The 26,667-nt window shown below is 49.6% G+C and overlaps 1 protein-coding gene across 1 annotated transcript; it reads right to left on the bottom strand.

The window, feature by feature from the left end:
• Positions 1 to 679: 679 nt before the first annotated feature.
• LOC123119786 (2-alkenal reductase (NADP(+)-dependent)) lies at positions 680 to 24,693 on the bottom strand. The gene is made up of 5 exons (XM_044539713.1): positions 24,207 to 24,693; positions 14,330 to 14,507; positions 2,119 to 2,285; positions 1,387 to 1,469; positions 680 to 1,265 (listed from the first exon to the last, which is right to left on the bottom strand). The coding sequence occupies exons 1-5, from the start codon at positions 24,441 to 24,443 to the stop codon at positions 887 to 889; spliced, it is 1,044 nt and encodes a 347-aa protein (XP_044395648.1). The 5' UTR covers positions 24,444 to 24,693; the 3' UTR covers positions 680 to 886.
• Between the last annotated feature and the right edge of the window lie 1,974 nt (positions 24,694 to 26,667).

Raw genomic sequence — 26,667 nt, 5'->3', positions numbered from 1 at the left:
GGGTTTTAATTAGTTAAAAGTTAGCCATTGCTGTAACTTCGTGCACTTCGTTTGTGTTCAACGATCAGGCCAAGACCGCTTTGGAACCCCACTTTTGTCAATACTTCATCCATATTCGCAATATTCATATTGCTTTATCACATTCTTGTTTGTTCTTCGATTGCTTGCAGGAATAGACCGTCGTGGTTAGGTTGATTGTGGTCAATAACCTCTCGGGGTTGATTTAGAGATTGCTAAGACGCAACGTCGTTGCACATTCTAAGTCGGATCGTCAAAGTCCTCTTCACCAAATCAATAGTTATCATCTCATGAAAAGATCGGAACCCTCGCCTCTATCACTGAGGGACCAATAAATCAGGACAGAAGAAGTAGTTGTCAAGTTAGAAACATCATTAGGTTGGCTCCTAGTGTTGGCTCCGATTGAAATGTAGTCATGAAACCTTTATTCCATATGGTGCTATCTCTGGCGTACGATGGCTACCTCTAAGAACACAAAAAACATAGCATAAAAGGTTTATACCTTATGTACATTTTTTCGTAACTTATACCTAGTGTACATTAATTTGAGGCCCTCCCATTTTTACCTGGAGCTCTTGTTAAATTTCTGGAACCCTAGACCCCCCACTATTCCTCAAATGTGGCACATGGGCCATAGTTGACTCACACAAATGGTCCAAAGTATTCAACAAAATCCATATTCAAAATGCTACAGTTTAACAATAATATTTGTATTATATGTATATATAAAAAGAGGTAAAAATAGAGATAAAATACCAATATTTTTGACATCCCATCGATATACATAGGTCAATCGTAAACACGAACACTTCCACGCGTCCAATATGAATATATTGCATCCCCATGCCCTTTCTGTTAGCCTGTCACGTCACTCATGTGCGATGGTGACCAGCTGCTTCCCAATGTTGTGCCCGGAGAAGAGCCCGATGAGCGCTGTCGGCACGTTCTCAATCCCCTCGGCAACATCCTCAACAACACTGATCTTCCCTTCCTTGAGGTAACCCGCTATCTCCTCCTCGAACTTGTTGTAGGTGCCGAAGTAGTCCAGGACCATGAATCCCTCCATGCGGATGCGCTTGGCAACCAAGCAAAAGAGGTTAGGGGCACCATTCGGTTGCTCCAGGTTGTACTGCGAGATCATCCCGCACACGGCGATCCGGCCATTCATCCTCATGTTGGGCAGCACCGCGGCTAGCATCGCACCGCCCACGTTCTCGAAGTAGATGTCAATGCCCTGCGGGAAGCATCTGAGAGGAAATATCACGGGGGAGGGAACCATGTTTAGCTTTTGTTTCTTTTTTGTGGAAAAGGTTAGTAGCCATTTGTGATTGGAACTTAGAATTTCATAAGGAAAATGGCTTTTAGAACCTCTTTAGTGCGGCATTGAGGTCCTCTTCCTTCTTGTAGTTGAAAGCGTCGTCAAAGCCAAACTTGGTTTTTAGGAGGTTGACCTGCGGTTACCATAAAGACAAAGAATTTTCTCATACTTTCACCTTTCAAGGTTGAACGGTGGGACTCCTCCATTATACTTTGGCATTCCTCTACATATTATTAAAAGCATAGAAGAGAAATTGAGAATAACTTGGTTACTTGCAGGCTAGATTTCTGACTTTAGGAGGTAGGATTACAATGATTTACATACTCTCCATCATCTGAATCCATGATGGAGTGATTACAATGATTTACTTCTTTAGGGCTAGGGTTCTTTGGCAAGAGGACAAGAAAGGTAAATATAGCACCTTGCCAATTGGCCAGAGGTTACTATAAAATGGTTATCATTGAAAATGTGCATACATGTTGACTTTCTTCTCAATGGAATGGTCGAATATAATTCACTTAGTAGAAATAACTAGTATTATGATCCCAATGGTAAAGCATGCAACCATTATAAAAGCCATCACATTATTTTCATCGTTTAGATCACTAATATAGTAATATAAATGATCTTATATTTCTTTAGAGAGCGAGTATATTTTAGGTTAGTGAAAAACTCCTGAAGTTATTCAACCAATTCATCATTCAATTGCGGGAGTGAACTATTAGACAATTTCAGTGATACAGAGCAGGTGAAAAAATGAGTATGCAGAAAAAAAGGAAAACCTTCTCATCGGAACCAACACTGCCAACCACATAGCAGCCAGTGATCTTGGCAAGCTGTCCAACAAGCTGCCCGACGGCGCCCGATGCCGATGAGATGAAAACATAGTCGCCTTGCTTTGGTTTTGACACGTCGAAAAATCCAGCATATGCAGTAAGTCCGGCCATGCCTGCATTAGCGAAGTTTTTGCAAATTTAGTAAATAAATAATAGTGTATTTTATGAGTTTTAAAACTTCGCTAGAGGAAGTAAATTGCATGAATATATGAAGACACCAAGCTTAGATCATACCAATTCCCCTTTTTTGAGGGGAGAAGAGCCTAAATCATAACACTGATGAGCTTGATGTCTTATTCTTTTTCTACATATAATTTAGCCATCCATTTTGATTTGTGGCTGTGAAATTCCATGGTATGATTCCTTGAAGGAAGGTGCATGTATGAATCTCTCACATTATCTTAGAGATCTGACTAGTATATTCCCTTTTCGTCCTATTTCTTTATTCTAATTTCTGTCCTCATTAACTAACTAGCATAACTTATACATGCTTCCAAAACTTGGGAAAGTTCATTCGTAGTTTCTATGTACAAGTTGTTTTATGTAAAACAAGTTTGCACGTTCTACGTGGTCAATCATTCAAATAGCGTCAAATTTATATCTGCCCATAAGTGTTGCCAATATATTTGGTCACTGGTTGGACGGTATTCCAAGTAGGTTTAAAGCGCTTATAAGGGTGGGAGCGTACGCCTTAATTTGGTCGCTCTGGCTATGTAGAAACGATTTGGTTTTTAATGGAAAAAATGCTTCTCCTCTGCAGGTTATTTTCCTTTGTACGCACTCGCTTCATACGTGGTCTATGCTACAACGATCAGAGCACCAATCGCTGTTCAAGGCGGTGTGTACGCGGTTGGAGCAGGTGGTTACGGAGGTTTTTTCCCAACATGGGTGACAGCATAACCTCCGGATCGATTCACCACCACCTTCGACATAGGCATAGTGTCGGTCTATAGGACTTTACTGTTGCCGATATGTCGGTTTATATTTCATGTTTTTTGTCAGACTTTTGGATTTGGCTGTGTGCATCTCAGTTATGCAGAGGCCGGGTGTTACCCATAATATTTTGTATTCCCTTGATGCTACATTCTGAGATAATAAAATCGCCCTTTATCGAAAAAAGTAGTCAAGCACACCAATTATACATCACCACAAAGACAAAAATAAACAAATAAATGGTGACAAACTAGGGTTCCATATGTGGAAGCTAGGACAAATGAACTCTTGCAATTCTGGTTTGTGAATCGAAAGGCCTTGGCCGATCTTTATTTATATAAGAAAGAAAAGAGAGTTTATTGGTACAAGCGTGCAGGCGGTACAAAAGTTGAGCCGTACAAGAAGTACATGAAGGAAAAAGGGACCGGCTAGAAACGAGTCGCTGAGAATGCAATCTGGGTCAGTTGACTGGTTTGGCCATCTGATGAAGAATGGACGTCCAAATGAGCGTCTTCAATCTTTAGCCACCGTCTTCTTTCTTCAAACCGTCAAGCCATCGTCGGCCTTTCCGCCTGCTTCCGCCGCTGGCCGGTTGCGCTCCCGCGGCTGCCTCGCTGCCCCACCCTCCCCTCAACCTCCCACATCGCCGAGCCTTGCTGCCGCCCAAGGCATTACCTCTAACCCTGGCAGACCTTCAATTTCGACGCTGGCGAACCCGCACCCCCCGCCACCCCTAAGATAGACAAGGATGATATTGCTTCCCCTGCATCCACTGCACCCCTAAGATAGACGAGGAGCTACTCCGCCGCGGCTACTGCTGCCTCCGCCGGCGGCCTCGTACTCCTCCGCGGCTGCTGCCTCCTCTCCACCGAATCAATTGACCCAAATTCGAATTTCGTGCGACTGTTGTCTAGCAAAATTGAAGGAAAAAAGGTCCTGGGAAGATCACGGCTATCTACCCTAGCCTTTTATTTCTTCAAAACTTCTTGCACCGTGGGGTGAGATGTGTATCACTGAAAATCCTCACGTTCCGCTCCGTCCATATTCTCCGGTGCGCGAAGATCACCATAGTATGAGATCTCCCATAGTATCGAATTCTTTGTCCATATTCTCTAGCATATTCCCCGGTGCGCGAAGATCACCATAGTATGAGATCTCCCATAGTATCGAATTCTTTGTCCATATTCTCTAGTGCGCGACATTCCTTATCCCCTTACACGATACACGGAACCCTAACAGCTCGAATCTCCTCCGATCTGGCAATGGCCCTAGTGGCGGCGGAGTGGTTCATCCTGTACGGCATCCCGAGGGTGTTGGCCAAGGAGGGAAACAATCATAGCATCTTCGAGAAATCCACCAACATGTCCTTCACCTTCGAGAAAGTTCCGCTCCCCTCCCACGTAACCGTCGCGAGTAACGTCGACATGTCCGCTGGCAGCATGCTGCACTACCCCTCCATCGCAGCGGTCGATAGCTGCGGCGTCATTCTCCTCTGCGGTTGCACCACGATCGGGATCTCCTACTACCTCTGCGACCCGTGGATCCGCAGGACACTGGGCATCCTCCCTCGCAACAGTGGCATCACGTGCCCCCACTCCGTCGGCCTCATTTGCCATTGCGGCGACAACCATCTCATCGTCGCAGAGCTCAACCCGTGGCACATCAAAGATCGTGGCCGCATCACGCTCCTCTGCACGGAGGACATGTACGACTGGGACGAGAAGAGGTGCGAGTGCTCCAACATAGTGGACGCGAGAGAGTGGCGTGGCGACGACGTCCTCTCCAACGAAGGGCTCCTCTGGTGGTTTGATCTCGCTTACTGTATCCTCGCTTGTGGCCCCATCGCCAACTGTCGGCGTTCTGGGAACGGGGGTCCCCAGACTTGCCTGCCTGCGGCCCACGGCGTGGCTCCACTCGAGGCCCAGTACGGCCCGTCTTCACCAACAAGCATTCAAGACCCTTGCGAGGGGCCAAGCCTCGCGAGGCGGGCGACACAAGACCTCCTCAAGAGCGGCCTCACCAGGCTGGCTCGCGAGGGGCGGAGAGATCAAGGCAAGGCGAACCTCACGAGGTTCCTACGACGTCATCCATGACGACCAAGGCCAGGCGGGCGCCAGCGCGCACAGTGTCCTTGTTTCCTCTTTGGTGCTAAGGAGGCAAGCGCAGGCGAGGAGTACCGAGGCATCAGGCAAAGGTTTCCATATCGGTGCAACGAGACCAAGACCAGCAAGACGGCAGGATGGAGGTCACCGTGGAGCCCAAGACGGCGTCACCACCAGAGCCTTTGGCAGGCGAAGACTACTTTTGTCAGGATAGCTTGTACTAGCTGTCCCCTTTCAAATTGGCCGTTGTTGGCTCCCTTCCCGCTCAATATTTGGGAAGAGGACCAGGGCCTCTATAAATAGGACTAGCCACCATAGTAGGAGGAGGGATCATCTTGAGCCATCCTCACCCAAAAACACATTCACCGAGCACAAGAACACCTCTCCTCAGGAGGCTGTTCTTCCCCTTGTACTGTTCATCACCACCCCAAGAGGCAATCCACCACCACCACACTGGAGTAGGGTATTACACCACAACGGTGGCCCGAACCAGTATAAACCTTGTGTCTCTTGTGTTGCGAGTTCGTCTAGCTAGCCTTTCGAGATTGCGGTGAGGCTGAGGGCGTGATTTGGTAGGGGGAAAAATCTTCGTGCGCATCCCAATGTTCGAACCTCATGGGTTTTGCCGGAACCCGAAATCCGACATTTGGCACGCCAGGTAGGGGGTAGGAGGAAATTTGGCGCGCCAGGTAGGGGTGCGCCGGAGCTTCCCTTCCGTCGGTCTGCGCTTCGCCACCACCGTGCTACGCCCCCATGGCAAGCGCTGCTCTTCCCGCTCCGACGACCGATGCCAGCGGCGGGGCCAGCGGGCTCCGAGCCTTGGCCCTCGCCTTACGACAGGTGCAGTGGCCGCCCAAGTTCAAGCCGGAGATGCCACCGCGCTACGACGACGCAGCGGATCCGGCGGCCTTCTTGCTGGCGTATGAGGAGGCCGTCCTCAAGGCTGGGGCGACGACAAGGTCATGGCCAACTGGCTTCCCATGGCCCTCGCCGGCGCGCCACGCGCCTGTCTGCTCAACCTCCCCGGATCCACGGTGACGTCTTGGGAGGAGTTGCACGACCTCTTCGCCGCGCGCTTCGCGGCACCGGTGCCTCACGCGGTCGCGGCCCTCCTCGGCGGCTCACAGGCGCCGCCCTCGGATCGCCACGTCAAGCTGTTCCTTAGCCAGATCAGCGCCGTTTCCGCGCGGCAGGGGGCTCCACCGGGCTGGGTGGCGCCCAAAGCCGACCTGACCTTCGACTCGGGAGATCACCCCGTCACCACCGTCGGCTGAGGGGTGCTCCCAATGCTTTGCACACCCACCATCTGCCACGTAGCCATCACCAAGACCCTCATCGACGGCGGTGTCAGCCTCAATGTGCTCTTGGTGGAGGCCTTCAGCCTCCTCCACGTGCCACTCGAGCGGCTCCGCCCCAGCAAGCCCTTCTCCGGCATCGGCGGCGGCTCCTCCAGCCCCCTGGGGCAGATCCGTCTTCCCGTGACCTTCGGCACCCGCGACAACTACCGCACCGAGCTCATCGACTTCGACGTCGCCCACATCCGTCTGCCATACAACGCTATTCTCTGGTACCTGGCGCTGGCTCAGTTCATGGCGGCGACCCATCCGGCCTACAACCTCATGAAGACGCCTGGGAGCAAGGACGTCCTTCATCGTCCAAGAAACCCGCAAGTTGGAGGCGGCAGGTGTCATTTGTGAGGTCCGGTACCCTGAATGGCTGGCAAATCCCGTCGTTGTGCCCAAGAAAGGCGGAAAGGAGCGCATGTGTGTCGACTTCACCAACCTCAACAAGGCCTGCCCCCAGGATCCGTTCCCGCTTCCACGCATCGACCAAATCGTCGACTCCACTGCCGCGTGCGACCTACTGTGCTTCCTGGATGCGTTCTCGGGCTACCACCAGATCAAGATGGCAGTAGAAGGTGTCAAGAAGACGACCTTCCTGACCCCTTGTGGGGTATACTGCTACACCTGCATGCCGTTCGGGCTGCGCAACGAGGGCGCGACCTTCCAGCGGCTGATGTATATCGCCCTGGGTCGGCAGCTCGGGAGGAACGCTGAAGCTTACGTCGACGACATTGTGGTGAAGTCTCGGGAGGCAAGGACTTTAATTCAGGACCTGGAGGAGACCTTCGAAAGCCTGCGTCAGGTGGACTTGCGGCTCAACCCAGAAAAATGCGTGTTTGGCGTCCCTTCCGGCAAGCTGCTGGGTTTCCTCGTGTCCCACAGAGGGATCGAGGCGAACCCGGAAAAGGTCAAGGCAATCGAAGACATGAGTCCACCACAGACCCTCAAGGAGATGCAGAAGCTTGCCGGTCGAGTGACTGCGTTGGGGTGCTTCATCTTCAAGCTGGGAGAGCACGCCCTACCATTCTTCAAGCTGATGAAGAAGAAGGGCCCATTCGAGTGGACTCCGGAGGCCGACCAAGTGTTTCAAGACCTCAAGAGGTACCTGACCAGCCCGCCAGTAATGGTAGCACCTCGACCCCTCGAGCCCTTGGTGCTCTACCTGTCTGCCACGCCCCACTCCGCCAGCGCAGCGCTGGTGGCCCTCAGAGAAGAGTGCCAGGTCAAGGGGCCGCCAAGTGGAACCACCAGGCCGGACGAAGCGGTGCGGCACAAAGGCGATGCTCCTGAGGCAGCGGCTGCTTTTGGCAGTCCGCCAAGCCCCTGAAGCCGAAGACCCCAAAGAAACAGCTCAACCCTCAGAAGCCGAAGACTCCGCCAGCTCTCCCGCCCTCGACGAGCACCCGGTGTACTTCGTCAGCACAGTGCTATGAGATGCGAGGGCACGATACCCCATGCCTCAGAAGATCTTGCTCGCGCTCCTGGTGGCCTCGCACAAGCTGCGCCACTACTTCCAGGGTCACCCCATCAAGGTCGTCTCGGCTGATCCGCTAGAAAGAGTGCTCAGGAGCCCCAATGCTGCCGGACGTGTCGCTGAATGGAACATCAAGCTGCAAGCATTTGACTTGGAGTTCAGCACGACCAGGGTCATCAAGGGGGCTGCGCTCGCAGATTTTGTGGCAGAATGGACCAACGCCCCAGAGCTTGAAGCAGGCGAGAATCAATCCCTATCTCCAGGGAGTGAAGCACCAGACGGCTGGGTCATGTACTTCGACGGTGCGTTCTCACGCCAGGGCGCGGGGGCTGGAGCAGTGCTTATCTCGCCCACTCAGGACAAGCTTTACTATGCCGTGCAGCTCCACTTCCAGCAGGGCGAGAAGGTCTCCAACAACATAGCAGAGTACGAAGGCCTCATAGCTGGCCTTAAGGCTGCGGTAGCCCTGGGGGTGAAGCGCCTCATTATCAAGGGCGACTCGCAGCTCCTCGTCAACTTCTCGAACAAGGTATACGAGCCGAAGGACGAGCACATGGAGGCGTACCTCGCGGAGGTGCGCAAGATGGAGAAACAGTTCTTGGGTCTGGAATTGCAGCATGTGCCCCGTGGCACCAACAAGGAAGCCGACGACATCGCCAGAAGAGCATCAAAGCGGCTACCCCAAGAGCCTGGCGTCTTCGAGGAGCGGCTCTTCAAACCATTAACAACACCGCCACTCTCAAGGATAGATCTGCCTCGGGAGGAGCTCCCTCAACCACATGCCTCGGGAGCCCCGGCCTGCGGCCCGACCTCGGGAGCATGCTTGCTCTTGGCGCTCGAGCTTCAGGAGGGGTGCTGGATCAAGGAATTCAAGGAATACCTGACGCAAGGGACACTGCCAGAAGAGGAGGAGGACATGGAGCGTGTGGCCCGACAGGCCACGGCATACTGCATCCGGGATGGCGAGTTGTACAGGAAGCGGCCAAATGACGTTTTACTGCGTTGCATCTCCAGGGAGCAAGGGAGAGAGCTGCTGGCCGACATACACGGCGGGGATTGCGGGCACCGCTCGTCGTCACGAACCCTCGTCGGCAAGGTGTTTCGCAGTGGATTCTACTGGCCTACGGTGCTCAACGATGCGACTGAGCTGGTGATGTCCTGTGAGGCCTGTCAATTCCACGCCAAGCAGATTCATCAGCCGGCTCAGGGCCTCCAGACCATCCCGCTCTCGTGGCCATTCGCGGTCTAGGGGCTGGATATCTTGGGCCCGTTCCCTCTAGCACCTGGGGGGCTACCGCTACCTCTACGTCGCCATCGACAAGTCCATCAAGTGGGCAGAAGTAGAAGCCGTCCGCACCATCCCGGCCGGCTTCGCGGTCAAGTTCATCAAGGGTCTCGTGAGCCGGTTTGGGGTCCCCAACCGCATCATCACCGATAGCGGCTCGCAGTTCACTAGCAATCTCTTCAAGACATATTGTGCTAACCTTGGAATGCAGATCTGCTATGCTTCAGTGGCGCACCCCCGTAGCAATGATCAGGCCGAACGCGCCAACGCGGAGGTCCTGAGAGGCCTCAAGACCAGGACCTTCAAGAAGAAGCTCGAGGCCTACGGCAGGGGCTGGCACGACGAGCTCCAGCCCATGCTGTGGTCCATCCGCACCACCGCTACCAAGCCAACAGGCGAGACCCCATTCTTCCTCGTCTACGGAGCAGAAGCGGTTCTCCCTCACGAGGTCAAGCATCGCTCCGCGCGGGTCCTGGCGTTTGATGAGGCGCAGCAGGACGCCATGTGGGGGATGGACCTCGTGCTGGGGGAGGAACGCCTGGAACATCCAGCACCTCCGGAGGTTCTACCCATGAAGAAAGGCCCAACGCCTGCGAAGAAGGCCCAGTGCCTGTGAAGGTCTCCGCTCGTGACACTCTCACGTAATAATGAGTGGGGTTGTACACGCCCCGGAGTCTCAGGAGTGCCGCCCTCGGGCCTCTGGGGCTCCCTCCCACGTCCTAGTGGTAGCACTTAGCTCCGCGCTGGTGAGAAGACAAGAAGACTAGACTAGGTGCTGGACGCGGCTTTTCATTTGCTTTCCGTAGTTGGCTTGCCCATCTTTAATCGAAATTTGCTTTCTGGTGTTTGATTGCCGGTCTTGTTCCATCACCTTCTGCCTCTGTTTTTGCCTTCGGTTCTCTGTTTGACCTGTACTCTCTCTCACGTCCCTCGCGAGGGGGCTGAGCAGGTGCCCTCGCGAGCGTCTCGGCGTCTCTTGTCCATTTTTTTGTGAGACACCATCGTTCGAGCCGCAAGCTGGCGTCCCTCTCTCAATCCGTGCCCCTCGGGTACTGCGATGCGGGGCACTGGGTCATGGCCGGCGCCGCCTGCGACCAGGGCTCGGAATCCCCTACTAACAAATTTTTGCAGTTCCTAAACGCCTCATCAGGCACGGAGGAATGCGCGCCTTGTGAGGCGGAAACTACTCCAAGCACATCAAGCTAAGTTATTCCTACGTGCCTACATAAGACATTGATATTGCGACACAACACAGGAACGATAAACATAGCATAACAACTTGGAAATCATAGTTTGTTGCACGCCCCTGCGGGGCCCCATACTCGTCTGTCTCTTAATGCAGGAAGAAAAGGAAGAACCAAACAACAGCGGCGCGTGCCTCCGCGGCGGCTCGCGAGGTCGGACCCGCGGCGCTCTCCTGAACTCAGCCGGACCCTTCCTCGTGCTTCACTGAGGCGCGACAGCGAGACGACCCGCTGCCACCTTCAAAGCGAGCGCGGCGGCTGGTCGTAGCCACCGCTGTTGGAGCTACCGCCAGAAGGAGAACTGCCATAGCTTGGCACGAGGTCGTCCTCGCCCTCATCTCGACCGTCGCCAAGGCCAAGCACCTCGTCGCCGTCGTTGTCCTCGGGGCAGCACCCGACGCGGCGGCCGTCTTCTCCGAACACCCTCATGTAGAGGGTCGCCTTGCCATCGTACTTGAAGTGGAGGGTGCACCGCCTGCCCAGGCCGCGCGCGCGGGCAAACGTCTGCTACCCGCGGGCCAGGGCCACGTTGCCAGCAACGGAGACCTCGACCGCGACCCACGAAGCTTTGCTGCAGCAGCCGTCTGCCTGCAGCCAGAGCCCGCCTGGACCTGCGGCCGGCAGTTCACCGACGAAGAAGCGCGGGAGTTGAAGCCAGGTGTTGGCCGGGTTCTCCGACCAAACCACGAACTCCGGCAGCACCTCCGCCGAGTGGAAGCACGACCGGGGAGGCCGTGCGACCATGGCGCGCCTCCCTTCATCGACGGGGCTACTTCGACGTAGGCGGTTTCCACCGCGCGAAGGGGCACCGCCGCGGCCGCGGGGGGCCGTGGCGGGGGTCGTGGAGTGCTTGCGAGGACGACCGCGTCCACGCTTGGGCGGCAGAGAGCCGGGCCCCTCCTGGCGGGCCTTCCCTTTCTCCGCGGCCGAAAACCTCTTCACGGGCGCCATGGGAGTCGCAACTGGCAAAGGAGCAATGGAGAAGGAGCGAGCAGAGCAGGAAGAGATGGGCGACAGGGGCTTCACCTCCCTCCTCATATATAGCCCAAGGAAGGGCAACCGGCGATCCCCATGATCACAGGTAATGATAACCCTTTTTGCATGCAGCAGGGACTTGTCAAGTCGGGCAGTTGCCGAGGCAGCGTGGGGAAGCGGAGACGCCCACGTCCAATCGATCGCCACGCGTCGACCAAGGCCGCAGGCTGTTGGGGCCCGCGGCGCTCCGCACTTGCCCTTTGGCTACGCCTCGAAGCCAAGCCCGAGCGCGCCTTGGGCCCGGGGGCTACTGTCGGCGTTCTGGGAACGGGGGTCCCCAGACTTGCCTGCCTGCGGCCACGGCGTGGCTCCACTCGAGGCCCAGTACGACCCGTCTTCACCAACAAGCATTCAAGACACTCGTGAGGGGCCAAGCCTCGCGAGGCGGGCGACACAAGACCTCCTCAGGAGCGGCCTCACCAGGCTGGCTCGCGAGGGGCGGAGAGATCAAGGCAAGGCGAACCTCGCGAGGTTCCTACGACGTCAGCCATGACGATCAAGGCCAGGTGGGCGCCAACGCGCATAGTGTCCTCGTTTCCTCTTTGGTGCTAAGGAGGCAAGCGCAGGCGAGGAGTACCGAGGCATCAGGCAAAGGTTTTCATATCGGTGCAACGAGACCAAGACTAGCAGGACGGCAGGACGGAGGTCACCGTGGGGCCCAAGACGGCGTCACCACCAGAGCCTTTGGCAGGTGAAGACTACTTTTGTCAGGATAGCTTGCTAGTTGTCCCCTTTCAAATTAGCCGTTGTTGGCTCCCTTCCCGCTCAATATTTGGAAAGAGGACCAGGGCCTTTATAAATAGGACTAGCCACCATAGTAGGAGGAGGGATCATCTTGAGCCATCCTCACCCAAAAACACATTCACCGAGCACAAGAACACCTCTCCTCAGGAGGCTGTTCTTCCCCTTGTACTGTTCATCACCAGCCCAAGAGGCAATCCACCACCAGCACACTGGAGTAGGGTATTACACCACAACGATGGCCCGAACCAGTATAAACCTTGTGTTGCGAGTTCTTCTAGCTAGCCTTTCGAGATCGCGGTGAGGCTGAGGGCGTGATTTGGTAGTGGGAAAATCTTCGTGCGCACCCCAGTGTTCGAACCTCAAGGGTTTTGCCGGAACCCGGAATCCGACACCGACAAGCCCAAGTTTTACCAAATCGTGGGGCTGTTTGTTTTGTGACTAAGTTTGTCAAAGGTTGCCACACCTAAGGTTAGGCAAGTTTGACCAACTTAAATGAGTGTTTGGTTCAAGCTACAACTTATGCAAGTCACACTAGGCCCCACATGACATACACACAAAAAATATGGCAAGATTCCCTTAGGCTTGCCAACTTGTGGCTCTCATTTTGTTAAACTATAAGCTTGGCAAAAATGTGTGGCACAATGTGGCAATGCAAGGCTAGAACCAAACAGCCCCATGTTTCCGCATGTCCCTGATGAGCTGCCATTCGCCTGGACCCCGTCAACGGTGACGTGCACCGCTGCTTGAAGGTGAGCGGCGGCCGGCTGCGGTACGTTCAGATCCATGGCTCCTATGACAAGCCGGAGGTCAGCATGTGGACGCTATCCTCCAACGACCCGTCTGACGCGACATGGACAAGCAGGCTCAAGCTCCCCTTGGACAAGGTTTGGGACGACCATACCTATAGGGATGCAAGGCTGCGTGAGAGGGTCATCCCCGTTGTGGTGCTGGTCCACCCCATGCATGAACGCCAACGAGGTCTACTTCTTCTTGGACGGGCACATCTTCGCCATCGACCTGACGAAGAGCAAGGTTGTGTGGACTGCAAAGAGTTCAACATTTCGTGGTCGCCGCACAAAACATGCTCCTCTCGCCTGGTCCATGCCTGGCAGTTGCCGGTGAAGCTCACCAAAATCAGGGTCAGTTTGGTTCGCGTCCATGCTACTCGTTGCCTGGCCTGGGACGTCCCTGAACTTTGCCTGGCGTTTGTTTGGTTGGAGTCCACAAAATTCTAGAGCTAGCCTGGCCTGGGTCGCTCAGGCATATGATTAGCCTCCCAGGCGTCCTCTTCCGCTCGCCTGGAGGCAAGCTAACACCAGCCTGGCGCTAAACTAGTAGTTTACAGGTGGGTTGTGGGCTACTTTGTCAGACATATACTTGTTTAATCATTCCAGGCCCAGGTCGCAATCAAAACAGGTGTCTCCCTAGGCTGCTTGGCCAGGCCAGAAAAATAGAAAAACGAGGCGCATGCCATGCACCAGCTTCGTCCAGGCATGATGCCCAGGCTACGAACCAAACTGACCCTCAGTCCTGAGTCTGGGCCTAACTGGTCTCAGGTTAAGGAGATTGAATTCGTATTTCGATGGAACTCGGTGGAAGATTTCCACAACAAAGCTGCCATGATCAAGTGAGCATATTCTTTCACGTATGTGGTTCGATCCTTGTTGCATGATATGTTTGCTTTACAAAAGTCTGTCCCTTTTCATCATATGTTTCAGTGCTTAATGGATGCAATCTTTGTTTCAATTGATTCAGGTCACTTTTTGAACAACATGTCAGTGGTATGTAGAACATGTAAGCTCCCGCTATTGTTTCATTCAGTGTTTTGGGTGTGGCATGTTAATTAATTTATTGGACATGCTAGCTTGTGCCAAAATTCTAGTTTGTCAACCAGATATAGTCAACGAAAAATGCAAGTACGTGCTTCATTTGATGAAAAACAGAAATATAAGATTAAATATGGCACTTTGTTTCTGACAAAATAAAAATGTACTCACCAAGAACACCTGTGTAGTACGACAGAGGTAGTTCAGGATGGTTGATCTTGAAAAGAGACTCTGGATCAGTGATCAAAGTGTATTCTTCACATCCGCTCATGCCCCAAACAAGATCACCCGACTTGAAATTCGGGTGCCCAGATGCTACCACCCTGCCTACTGAAAAAGTAGCCAAAACCTGGAATAATCATACTCAGTGAGGCATTGGAATTTCAGAGAATTCGACTGTAGTAGTGAACATAACGCAATAGTCTTCATGGCTTTGTTTTCGAGTAAAAGAAAAGCACTGTTGTAACATCCCAAAATTCTAAATTTTGGAATGTTATATTAAATAAATTGTTTTTATTGTTTGTTTGATTGTGGTGTGGTTGCTTGTGTGAAATTGAGTGAAATTTCAAACTTTTGAAAGTTGAATGAGAGGAAATGAAATGACTTTCCCAAACTTTCACCTTGCATTTATGATCTCCATGAATTCAAATTTTAATTCATCACAAAACCCTAGAGAGAATATAATATGACTTCTTGCATTTAATTGAATGAAAAAGGGTTTTTGAAAAAGGTTTGAATTCTATTTTAAAATATTTCAAATTCAGAAACTTTAAGCAACTCAATGATTTTCATGAGAGAAGATAAAATGACTTCTTCAAAACATATGAAATATGAGTTGGAAGTTTAAAAGAATCAAACTGAAAATCCTTTTGAAATTATTCTGAATTTGGAGTTATTTGGGTTTTATTCAAATTATTTTTCCCCAAAAATAAAATATATGGAAAATAGGGTAAAATGATTCCCTACAGTAGAGAAGTGGAGAAAATGAGTTTGAAATCATTTTGATATTTTAAAATATTTTATTTGGTTTTTAAACGAGCCAGTAGCACTGTTTGATTTATTTGAATTTATGTGGACTTTATTTGATGCTAGAAAAATGTGCGGGTTGTAGAAAATCGTTTACTGAAAATTCTGATATATAATATGCCTATATAAAATTTTATCTTTATTTTCGTTATTCAGTTTTTCCTTTTCTGTTTCTATTAAAAAAACAAACTGCGTGAGCGTCCTATAACTATCCGTCGCCCACGTGCACAACATAGTTAGCAGACAGGCCGGTAACTGTTTTTATTTATTTTTCGGTTATGCTTGGAGAAAAAAATATCATTTTCAGAAATATTTCTTTTTCTTAAAAGAAAAGTTCAAAATAAAAAATGCAGCGCGCGTGCGCCGGCCGGCCGAACACTTTAGCCGTGCGTTTTTCTCCATTCTATTTTTCTACGTCTACGTTTAGTCCCATATTGCCTAGCCTTTGACCCTAAACCTCTTTTCCACCTATAATATAGACTCATACAACCTTCAAAAATCATCCGATTCGGGTTAAATCAATATTTTGATTTAACTAGATTCATTAAAGAAAAATATTTTTTCCCTCTCCGGTGGGAATTCTGGAAGTTGTCTCCTTTCTCTGAAGTCGTCTTTTCTCTACCTTATAAAGATATATTTCTTCGTATTTTTTATAGTTTCATAGTTTATTATTTCTAGACTAGTACGGTAGAATAAATAAATTATCAATTAGTCTCAGTATTTATATATTAAACCTAGAATTCTTTTAGGCGTAGCTATTTTTCTTCCGTAAAACAGTTTAGCCCTGACTTTTCAAATAGCCATAACTTTTTACTCGTTCATCTAACCTATAGTTTCGTCTTGTTTTCACCTATGCAGTGAACCTGTCACATCAACTTTTTGAAATTTTTAAATTTCGAAATTTGTTCAGATTCATATTCAAACTTCTTTTGACCATAACTTGAGTTTTATAACTCCGATTTACTTGATTCTTTTTGCTAATTGAAGCTCTTGACCTAAACTTTCTAATAAGACCAAATCCACCCAATTTAGGTACTATTAGAAATTGTTTTCTGTTGCAAGAGTTAATTGCTTGTTTTCAAAGTTTTCCGAGATCTTTTCTCGATTCTTACTGTTGCTTGCTTACGATAGATTGACGGGAGTGTGACGAGTAGAACTATTAGGAGTTATGAGTGCGAATCATCTTCATCAACAGTATAAGACAAGTTCACACTTTGATCATATCCCTTTATTACCCAGTTTTTATGCATTAGTTTCAACCCTCAAACATTGCATGAGTAGGATTTGATAACATGTGGGTATTGGGAAGTAGTTGATGAGGTAGGAACCTATTGTCTTGCATTCAAACCCAGGGTATTATTGCGTTATGCTTGCACTACTTTGCTATGCTCGTAGACGTGGATTGGTTTATGAGATTCATGAAAGATGTGAGAGTTATTTATATCTAAGGGAAACTTAAGGTGGCTACTTTAATACATATCTGGGTGGATTGGTTTGGGGCACCCTGGGGATACCAGTGGATTGCCCGGACACCTGGGGAATCCAACATTGTCAAAGGAGATCCCGGGGCACCCGTGTGATCATCCTATGGTTTGCCACCCAGGCTCAAAGGGATCATAAGATTATTTATGCTAGAAACTTTCGTGTGCAGCCACAAGCCATTATGGGCTCTGGCATAGTTGAGTATGTTGTGTGACCTCTTACAGTGGTAGACTAGCAGATGTAGGGGATGTAGGTGGTACTGTCTACCCGTCGTAACGAGCTAACGCTTCTGAAAGACTGTGTCTCGGTCATCCGTTTCTCAAACATCATGTAGTGCGAGAAATTCAACGGAGGAGACCGAGTCTTGTGGGGAAAAGTGCATAAACCTCTGCAGAGTGTACAAACTAATCATGATTAGCCATGTCCCCGGTTATGGACATCTTGAGTATCTGGTTCTTAAATTATTGATTTGATCTCATCACTCTATTTAATGAAATTGTTGGGTTATTAATGATTTGGGATTGAGCAAGGGGTTACCTTCTCAATATTTTTTCAACAAACTTTGTAGTTAAATAAAATATATTCCTTTGTTGTAGGGAAAAATTAGCTTTATGCAAAATTAAACCTAGAGCCTCCACCAGCCAAATATGCATGTAGTGATAGCCATTATTCATCATTGCCCTATGGTGTGAATTTGCCAGTACATTCAATGTACTGACCTACATGGCTGCAACGTCTCATGTTGCAGGAATCTTATGACGAGTAAGTGATACGTTAGGGTTACGATTTCTACACTCAACTTTGCCGTTGGTGTTGATGGGAATCCACAACCTTGTTGTTACTTCCGCTATATGGATTGAGGTAATAGTATTTACGTTACTTTATACATGTGATTTACCTCTGTTATAAATCCTCGAGTACTGTGTGTGTCAGCATACGGATACAGGGATGACACTTAAGCACAGAGACTTGATCCATTCGGGTCGGGTCGCTACAACTGTAGTTCATGCTGGAATTTAGTCTATTTTGGGACAGCCCAATAACTATTTCAGAAATTCCTAAATAAATCCTAGAGGCCCACTTAGCCCATTCGTGCAAGGCAAGGGATACTATTAAAGTTTAGTCCCACATTGCTAGTTTAGTGGGAGTTGGACCTTCTTATAAGGGAGGATTTTTTCCCACTTGTATGAGCATGAGAACAAGAGGGACATCCACGCGCGCTCCTCCGCCGCACACCTCTCCATGCCACGCCTCGTCATGACGCGCCGCGGGTTGCGGGAATGAGCCGAGCCGATGCCTAAATTTTTGCCACGCACAACGGGTATACGAAAGGTCACTCGGGAGCTGGAAAGTTTTTGCTGTAGTGGATATTGAATACGAACGTTGCACTCTTCATATGCTGCCTGTTCGTTTTGTCTCCCGCGTTCCCTTCAGCTCCCGGTGCAGCCTCTCACCTCCTCCTCTTGCACCTATAAAAGGGAGGTCGCTCCTCTCAGAGAGACGCACCAGAAGATCCTCTTCCTCTCGCCACAAAGTTCCTGAGCACTGCGCTGCTACTACGATCTTCCCCATCCCGGCTTGCGGCGTGCACCGCAGGTCGGGACAGTAGGCCTCTGAAACCGCACCTTTTGAGTCCTGTACGGGAGAAGGGTGATAAGGTTTTTGGGGAGCGCTCAGCGCGACTACTGACTTCTTCGTCACGGACGCCCCGGACTCCGACGACTACTTCCCCGACGACGACTTCTTCCCCGACATCGACAACCTCCTCGACGACATGGCTGGCGAGGACACCGACCCCAAGACCGGTGCTTCTGCTCCGGTTCCGTATGTTCTCATACTCTTCCTGTTAGAGGTTCTGTCACAATTTCTTGCTCTAGTGTCTGTTCTAGATGTGTTTGTTTCTAGTTCATATATGCAGATGCTATTTACCTTCTCTCTGTCAAATTACATGAAATGTTTTATCTCTGCTATATTAGTCATGCTTTATCTAATATTTCTATTAATAAAATCATTCAGTAAATTGCTCATATTTCCAACAGTTCATACTTGACATGACAATAGAGTAAACTACAAGTTACAGTCGTAAATAACATGGTGTTGAGTGTCAACTGTGAGTAGGATGAACAATAAACTTTAATTGATTACTATCATTTGCATTTGTCTATATATTAGATAAAAGGAACATTTGCACAACTTGCGCATACACAACTAAAGGCCACAAAATTTTGAGATCATATCTCTATTATAACTCGACCTGACTGAAAAATAGATGGTCAAGAATATTTCTTCTGTGATTTACACATGTATTTTTATGAAAATATAAAAATAGAAGATATGTACTCCTTCCTATTCACAATAAACCGTGTTTTGAATATCTTCGGTAAAAAGAAACTCCTTGAAGTATTTTTTTGACGAAATATAACATACAATGTTTCATTGAATTAAGAGAGTTGGAATGTACAAGGGTTTAGCTGGGCATAGCCCATGGAGAAGTAAGAAACAAACCTAGACTAGGGTGAATTATTAAGAGAGTTGGAATGTACAAGGGTTTAGCTGGGCATAGCTAGCGGAGAAGAAAGAACAACCCTAGACTATGGTGGTTGCTAGTCTATCCAAGGAAGTACAGGTCTAGGCGATCTGTTTGGGAGGCTCAGTTGGAGTAGCAAAATGTGATGAATGAGGCAGATCATAGCTCCCCCTCCAGGTGAGCACCTCATCGTAAGCTAGCTTGAATGTCGTAGCTAGTGGTTTGGCAACGTTATTGAAGATCCTTGCATTCCTTTCAGTCTAGAAGAACCACTAGAGCAGGATGCAACTAGTGTTCCAATGCCTGTGAAGCTTTTACTTGTTGAAGAGCATGTAGAGACACATAGATACAATGGCTACTTTCGGCAAGGTAGCCTCAAGCAGTGCAATACATGTTGTGGCCAATGGTCAAGTGCTTAGAAGTATTATCCTAGTGGCTAACTGGTGAATCGTAATCTCAAGATGACAGTGGCAGATGGAGCACACTGGGTTGTGTGGCCATCCCCTCTGTGCTAGCCTGTCGGCGGTCAGGCATTTGCTCTCGATCAGAATCCAAGCACGTGCTTAAGCTTCGGTGGCACATGGGCGGAGACGTGTGCATCAATTGATGCAAAGGCTAGGGTTTATCCTCCTTTTTGAAGAAAGACGAGGCCATTAAGCTCAGAGCATATGGACCCTCAAATTGGATCAAATAGACAAACTTCATTGAATAAAAGCCGCATTCAATCTATTTCTAGGTGATTCGATCTTTAGAATCGTTTAGGTGCACACTGTTCAGACATTTTAGAGTCGCATATAGTTGGAGAGGACATCAACATCAAGGAAAGGCTTGATTGTGGTAACCTGCTTTTTGTTGGTTAGAGCTTGAGAAACGAGCATTGTCGATAATAGCTATGTAAAAAGAGACACTTGAAATCATCCGTCGACACACAACCATTAAGCCAATGGTTGTACCAAAAGAAAGCCATTACTGATGCAGGTGGAAGGTCGGAACATGCTCTTGGTGAGAGGATCGGTTGACAGATGTAGGCGAATGGCGGTTTGTTATAGTTCTCCCAATTGAATAATAACCAGCGGACGGGAAGCACTCTATTGTGAATCTCAAAATCGGGGGTGCCGAGGCCTCTGAGTGGCTTGGGCGAGAAAACTTACCTCCAACTAACGAGACAATTGCCACTGTTATCTTTGTTCGAGCAGGTTCAGTGAAAATCATAGCATTAGCCATCTACCTGTAATGTGGGGATGGCTGAGGGTACATGCTTGACCAGCGTGGCTCTCGTATCAGATAATATGAATTGGGCAATCCATCCAACAATATTCTTTGTTAGCTTGTCCAAAAAACGGTTGGAAATCAATGCTCTTAGCTTGGTAAAGGATAGATGCATACCTAAATAGGTGAAGGGGATGGTACCAATCAGCCATGACAATGGCTGCCCAACGGTCTCATTGTCGATATTGTCACATAAGATAGGTAGAGGTTACTCTTGGTGACATTGGTAACAAGGCTATCGACATTGCCAAAGAAAGTGAGTATGGTGTTGGTAGCGACAACATCATCTATCTTTTGTTGAATGAAGACCGCTGCACTGTTAGCATATAAAGAAGTCATGTGTCTAAACAGTTGAGGGTTGAGGGGTGAAAGAACACCTTCAACATGCGCCAAGTTGAATAGGCAGCTATATAGTCCATGACAAGCACAAATAATAATGGGGACATGGGTTACTCTATCGAGGACTTTTCTTTTGGAAGATGTAGCCAAAAAGGGATTTGTTCACCGAATTGCACATGCCGACAGACGAAAGCAAGGATGCAATCCAACTCCACCTCTGGCCAAAACCTCCGAAGATGAGTAACTGCATTAGGAGCTCCCAGGATAGCGAGTCAAAGGCTTTAGAAATATCCAGCTTCAACATTATGCTTGGGATATGCTTCTCATGTAAAATTTTGTCCAATCTTTGCACAGTGAAAATTACATGAATGGTTTGACCTTTGATGAATGACGAATGCGCACCTTGGCTCTGCTCAACTAGCGTTGGCATCAGGGATAGAGCTAGAAATCGATGGGGGGGGGGCACAAATTGCCAAGCATTTGGGGGGGGGACACAAATAGTTGGGTGGAATGAAAATTTTGAAGGGTCATACACAATTTTATCAATCTTGGAGGGGGCCGTGGCTCATCCTTGCCCCCACTAGCTCCATTAGAGATTAACATGAATGGTTATGCTTGGGCGCTAGAGCTTCAGCAACAAGCTTCCCTGAACAAGTGTACCAGGCTCATCGTTCGCAAATCACTTGACATCGAGCGAGTTTCAGACTTTACCAGAAGCACCATTACCACTAAATTAAGATAGCTCATCCCTAAGAGTTCATGGATTGAAATTTGTGAATCCTTTACACAACATCCTTCTTGATGGTTGTCACGTGCTAGGATTAGTACCGACCACAAGATCGATGAATGTGACACACTTGGGGTACAACTCCAAGGAAGAACGAAGGTTGGCAGGGCTCATGAGCCTTAGGGTTTGTGATGGAGGGTTTCAAGGGCATGCTCATCTTTTGTTCCCGCCACAAGAAACTCTAATGCAGTTGGTAGCCTATGGAGGAGCGATGCATGAAATAGAGGGATTGTCAATGACTCGGGAAGAGGAGCCGTTGCTACTAGGAAGAGCACAAATGGTGTTGTTGCTTGTGAGTCCACCACACCAGCCAGAGAGGACTCCATCACCACCACAGTTGCAAGCATAGCTACTCTTGCGATTTGTCGCATGGCTAACTCTTGAGGGCACCCCATTGCTACTGGAGTTTTCACTGACGTGGTTGTAGGTTGTACTCCTGCCACTTCTCGTAGGCGCATGTTTTCCCTCTCACCTAGGTGTGGTCCTCTAGATAAGAGGACGGACTTCAATGGAGGTTGCGCGTGTCCTACGTGTGCTCCTCCTTGGTGAAGGTCTTAATGGGGATGCCCTTCTCTAGATGTGTAATGGCAACCCGGTCGGTTGATGCTTCCTCCGTGAGTTCTTCAATGTTTGCCGCAAATTTCTTGAGGATGGTGCACTACAGTTCATGCACAAGTTCCTTCTTATGCCCAAAAATCTTTTCATCCAGGAGCTTGGTAATTTCCGCAAGGATTGGTAAGTGTGATACAAATTTGTCACACACTAGGATATTATTGGTAACGGTCGTAAGACTGATGAACGTGACACAATCAGGGGTACAACTCCGAGGAGCGAAGATTGGCCAACCATGGTGCCATGGAAGAGAGGAGAGAAGGTTGGGGACATGTGTTAGATCTTTGCTACTCTATTCGATAATCCATAGGGAAGATACGACTTGAAGTCGAAGTAGGACATAACCTGAACTTTCTGAACATCAAATCCCTATCTTCCTAAATTTCTTTCCTTCCTATTTTTTTAGAAATCCCTTTTAATTAGAAGCTTTTGCTTTCCCTCCTCATTTTTTTGCTGCAAGGACTAAAATTTCTTTCCTTATTTTTGGCTATCACGTCGAGGTTTATATAGAAGCCGTGGACAGAGGAGCGCTCCACGCCTTCTAGCTTCCTTATATTCCTGTCACAATGATTAATTTTTTCTTCATTATTTCTCTATACACGTCGGTTGAAATCCCCCCTCTTATATCCGTCCTTGTTTTTCCAACAGAGACTCAATATCCTATCGTTCCTTATTTCTGTGCATGTCTGACCCACAAGCAGCCAACCATGCACCACTCCACCGTCCCACAAGTCAACCAACAATTCCATCCCATTAGAGCCGTTTCACTATCACTTCTTTCCTCTTTTATTGAGGGAGTTAATTCCTTTATTCCGAAATCCGCACATCATCCTCTATTAAAGCCGCCTGTTGGTGCCGTAGACAACTCCTAAAGGTATATAAGTTAATGGATTTTTTTTGTAAAAAGGCGAGGTGCGACTTTTAAATAGTTAGCAAACCAGCTATCCGAACAAAAGCATTGCCAGTGCGCTTGGTTAGACTCCTTCATCGGAAGGTAGGTGCCGAGTTCGACCCCCACATTGAGCAACTACAGTATATTTTTTCCTCAAGACCCTACACGCACATCAAGAAATTATGTTTTTTATTCGCATCGGCCCAACATGGCCTAGACGGCGCACGAGCTGGCGGAGGTGTACCTACAGTATGTATATTTATGAAGTGCGGGTTGAATACCAAAAAATACAGGGATTTTTGTGCAAAAATACCAACGGCGGAAGGGCACAAGCACTAATGACTCTATTAGTAAGTATAGATTAAGATCACCATTTCGGTGACATGAGCCATCCAAAACACTAGAAATGGTTTCGTTTTCCAAGGTCTACAGCCAAATCTATACAGACACAAGAAGAGATTTAAGGAGGAAATGAAATTGCTCGTTTAGAGCTAAAGGAAAACATACAAGGCTGCAACCTTTTGTTGATACTTTCATCTGACTTGTTGTAGATGGCTTGAGGCCTTGTATTGGTTTTCTTTCTGTTCTTATTATGTTTTCCTGTACAACTTTTTAACACAATACTCCCCCTATTAAAATATAAGACGTTTTTGCAGTTCGTACTACAAAAATCTTATATTTTCGTACGGAGGAAGTAATATATTGAGATATATATAAGTAGGGGAATCTACCGTACTACCATCTCATATGCTACGATCTCATAGATATGTTAAAAATATGCCACGATCTCATAGATAGACTAAAAAACTTGATCTGAACACTCAAGCTCAGAGGCCAGCTTGCCAGATTCGACCAAATCAAGTGCCGTGTGATTCCAAACCTTGTTTTTAAAATTCACCGTAAAAGGGAAGTTGCTAAAAGATGGTGGCGACAGAAATAGAATTCTGCTCAAAACGGAAAAGAAACATTCGGCCGTGCGTGCCAGTTTCATTACTACTACTAGTTGGAATAGCCTAGAGACACATAAAACAGTTCATTTCCTGCAGAAATCAGGAGATAACCTAAACAGTAAATAACAAGTCGGGATTAATGGGCGCGTCTGGTAACAACGTACCTCCCCTGGCACGAACTGCTCGATGTAGCTGGCCTCGTTGTGCTCGCTCATCCGGTTGCGCATGTAGGGGTCGCAGGAGACGTAGAGGTTCTTGACCATCACGGACGCCGACCCAGGCGGCACGGCCAGCCGAACGACGGCGGTGACAAGCTCCAGGTCGGCCTCGGTGGGGAACCCCGTCACGAACCGCTTCAGGATCACCCCCTTGTTGCTCACCTCTGCCTCCGCCGCCGCCATTGCTCCTCCTTGCTGCTTCGATGGCGTGTACGGCCGCCGATGAGGCCTCGAGTGGTTTGATCGACGCGTGAGACGGCGCGGACGGGGGTGTTGACAGTGGCCTTTCTAACCGTCGTGCGCTGCGAGGCGCGTACGTAGGTTTTGTATATGTGGAGGATGGAGCAGGTGGTGCGACCATGGGCGTTTAGAGATGGTGACCAGTCAGCTGTCAGCCGGATCTCGATCGATCCGGAACCAGTTGGCAGCAGCATCGGACAGGGAGGCCACGGCCATGGCCTCGCATCCCGCGATGCTGGTAGTGGCCTAGTGGGGAACGACCGCCATCCCCGTCGGTTGACCTCGTGTGAACGATGAGAGTCGTGTTAGGCGACGATCAGAGTATCTTTTCAGTTGGTGATGGCGATTGTGAAAGCGAGAGAAGATGTACAGCACACTTTGCATTTTTTGAACCTCCCATCGTGGCTACTTTATTATTTCTCTTACGGAACCACATCCACCATATGAAGCTTGCACACGGTTGAGTTACTGTTCACAGGTCATGGGGAAGGGACAAGAGCAACTTTGACTTTAATTGGAATGAGCTCAACTTGCAGCTTGCTGACTTGCATACCCTTGACGCTACTACCACCGACAGGAGGTTTGGGAGGTCATTAAGGAGATGTCACCCCCTTTGGCAGTGGCTCTTCTGACGGAGATTCTGCACCACTATCTCAGCGCGCCTCACCACGTCCTCTCTCCCCTGCTCACCTCGTCCCCGTCGTCTCTGCGGTACGTGCGGGGTGGCGGGCCGATCCTACCTACGGCGGCTCTAGGCCGGTCGCCCCCCGTGCACCCGTCGCATCTCCTGGCTCTGCATCAGGGGGATCAGCTCTGGCCTCACCTTTCCCTCCCCCTGGTACCATGCGACAGCCTCTCATCATTTCTGACGACAGTTCTGCTGCCTCGGAGGACATGCACGCCCCGCTCCTGCATGGCGTTTCCTCCGATTCGCTGGACGCGGTGCATGCACCCCCCCTTGCCGAGCCTACCCCACCTGTCACCCGCCCGACGCCTCAGGTGGGCTCTGTCGCACCACCCAGCCCATGCGCTGGGTCGGCTGCTGCCCCTCTGCTTGTGGGCCCGCTGATGCCATCCAGCTCGTCCGCGTTCGCCGCGGTTATCCCACCTGCAGGTGCTTCCGCTGGCCCCACCACCTTTACGTTCTCGGCTGGCGAGTCTTCACGTGATGCTGGTAATCCCCCTACCCCTCCCCCGCTCAATCAACACAATCTTTTGCCCCTGCTTCTCTGCCACTGACTGAGACCGCCATGGATGCAGCTCTCCCCCTGCAGGATCTGGATACTCACTAGTGTATCATTCGCAGGGAGCACCGCAAAACAGCACGCGACCAGTCCGTCTCCAAGGACAAGTTGCGGCGGAGCGCGCGGCTGGCTGGCAAGGAGGCCAAGTACTCCCCCATGCTCGCCAGGGCCGTCAAGGCCAAGGCGGCACGCCTCTCCGCCTCGGATGTTGGCACGACCATCGACCGCGCTATCCAGGAAGCCCGTCTACATCAGTCCGACGCCCCTCCTGCATCCACCGAAGACCTCGCTGCCATTGCGCTGCTCTGCGGCGCCGACGACGGCCAGGTGGACGCCATCCTTGGATCCGAGGCCTCTGCCTCTGGTGACGATGAGGCTCCATGATCTGCACCTTCTGCGACCTTGGCCCGGTGGCGCGTTCTTGCCCGTCTCCGCCACCATTACCTCCCCGTTCGTTGCTGCCGTTTACTTGTACTTTTGGTTGCTAAAAACGCTGTTGCATGTACCACTGCCACTCCGGACCCCGCGCGTAACTTTTGTAACTGTACGCCTGTTGTACCCCGCCTTTGTTATCTGGTGCATTAACAAACCTTATGAGTAATGACACCTTTTTTAATTTGCTTCTGGAATGTACGTGGCCTTGGCGATGATGATAAATGCGCTGACGTTCTCACCGAACTAATGACGACTAAACCACACGTAACCCTCTTGCAAGAATCAAAACTCGAAAACCTCCCTGCACCTAAACTAAAATCTTTTCTGCCACGCACGTTGGATCAAGCTTTCTCGCTGCCAGCCGTCGGATCCGCTGGTGGCACTATCTCTGCCCTCAACTCCACCTTCTTCCAAGTCGTCTCTTACTCACACCTAACCTTCTCTTCTACCCTACTCCTACGCACAGTTGTCTGCACCCAACCCATTGC

The sequence above is a fragment of the Triticum aestivum genome, chromosome 5D (genome assembly GCF_018294505.1).
Source record: "Triticum aestivum cultivar Chinese Spring chromosome 5D, IWGSC CS RefSeq v2.1, whole genome shotgun sequence".
In the NCBI taxonomy this organism is placed as follows: Eukaryota; Viridiplantae; Streptophyta; class Magnoliopsida; order Poales; family Poaceae; genus Triticum; species Triticum aestivum.
The sequence above is the reverse complement of the archived record's forward strand: the minus strand, read 5'-3'. Positions and strand labels throughout refer to the sequence as shown.

Excerpts from the sequence above, each read along its gene's own strand:
- LOC123119786 (XM_044539713.1), bottom strand. The coding sequence starts at position 24,443 with ATGGCGGCGGCGGAGGCAGAGGTGAGCAACAAGGGGGTGATCCTGAAG. Across the intron at positions 14,508-24,206 it reads AGCAGTTCGTGCCAGGGGAG|GTTTTGGCTACTTTTTCAGT; the intron begins GTACGTTGTTAC and ends TGATTATTCCAG. Across the intron at positions 2,286-14,329 it reads GTACTACACAGGTGTTCTTG|GCATGGCCGGACTTACTGCA; the intron begins GTGAGTACATTT and ends TCGCTAATGCAG.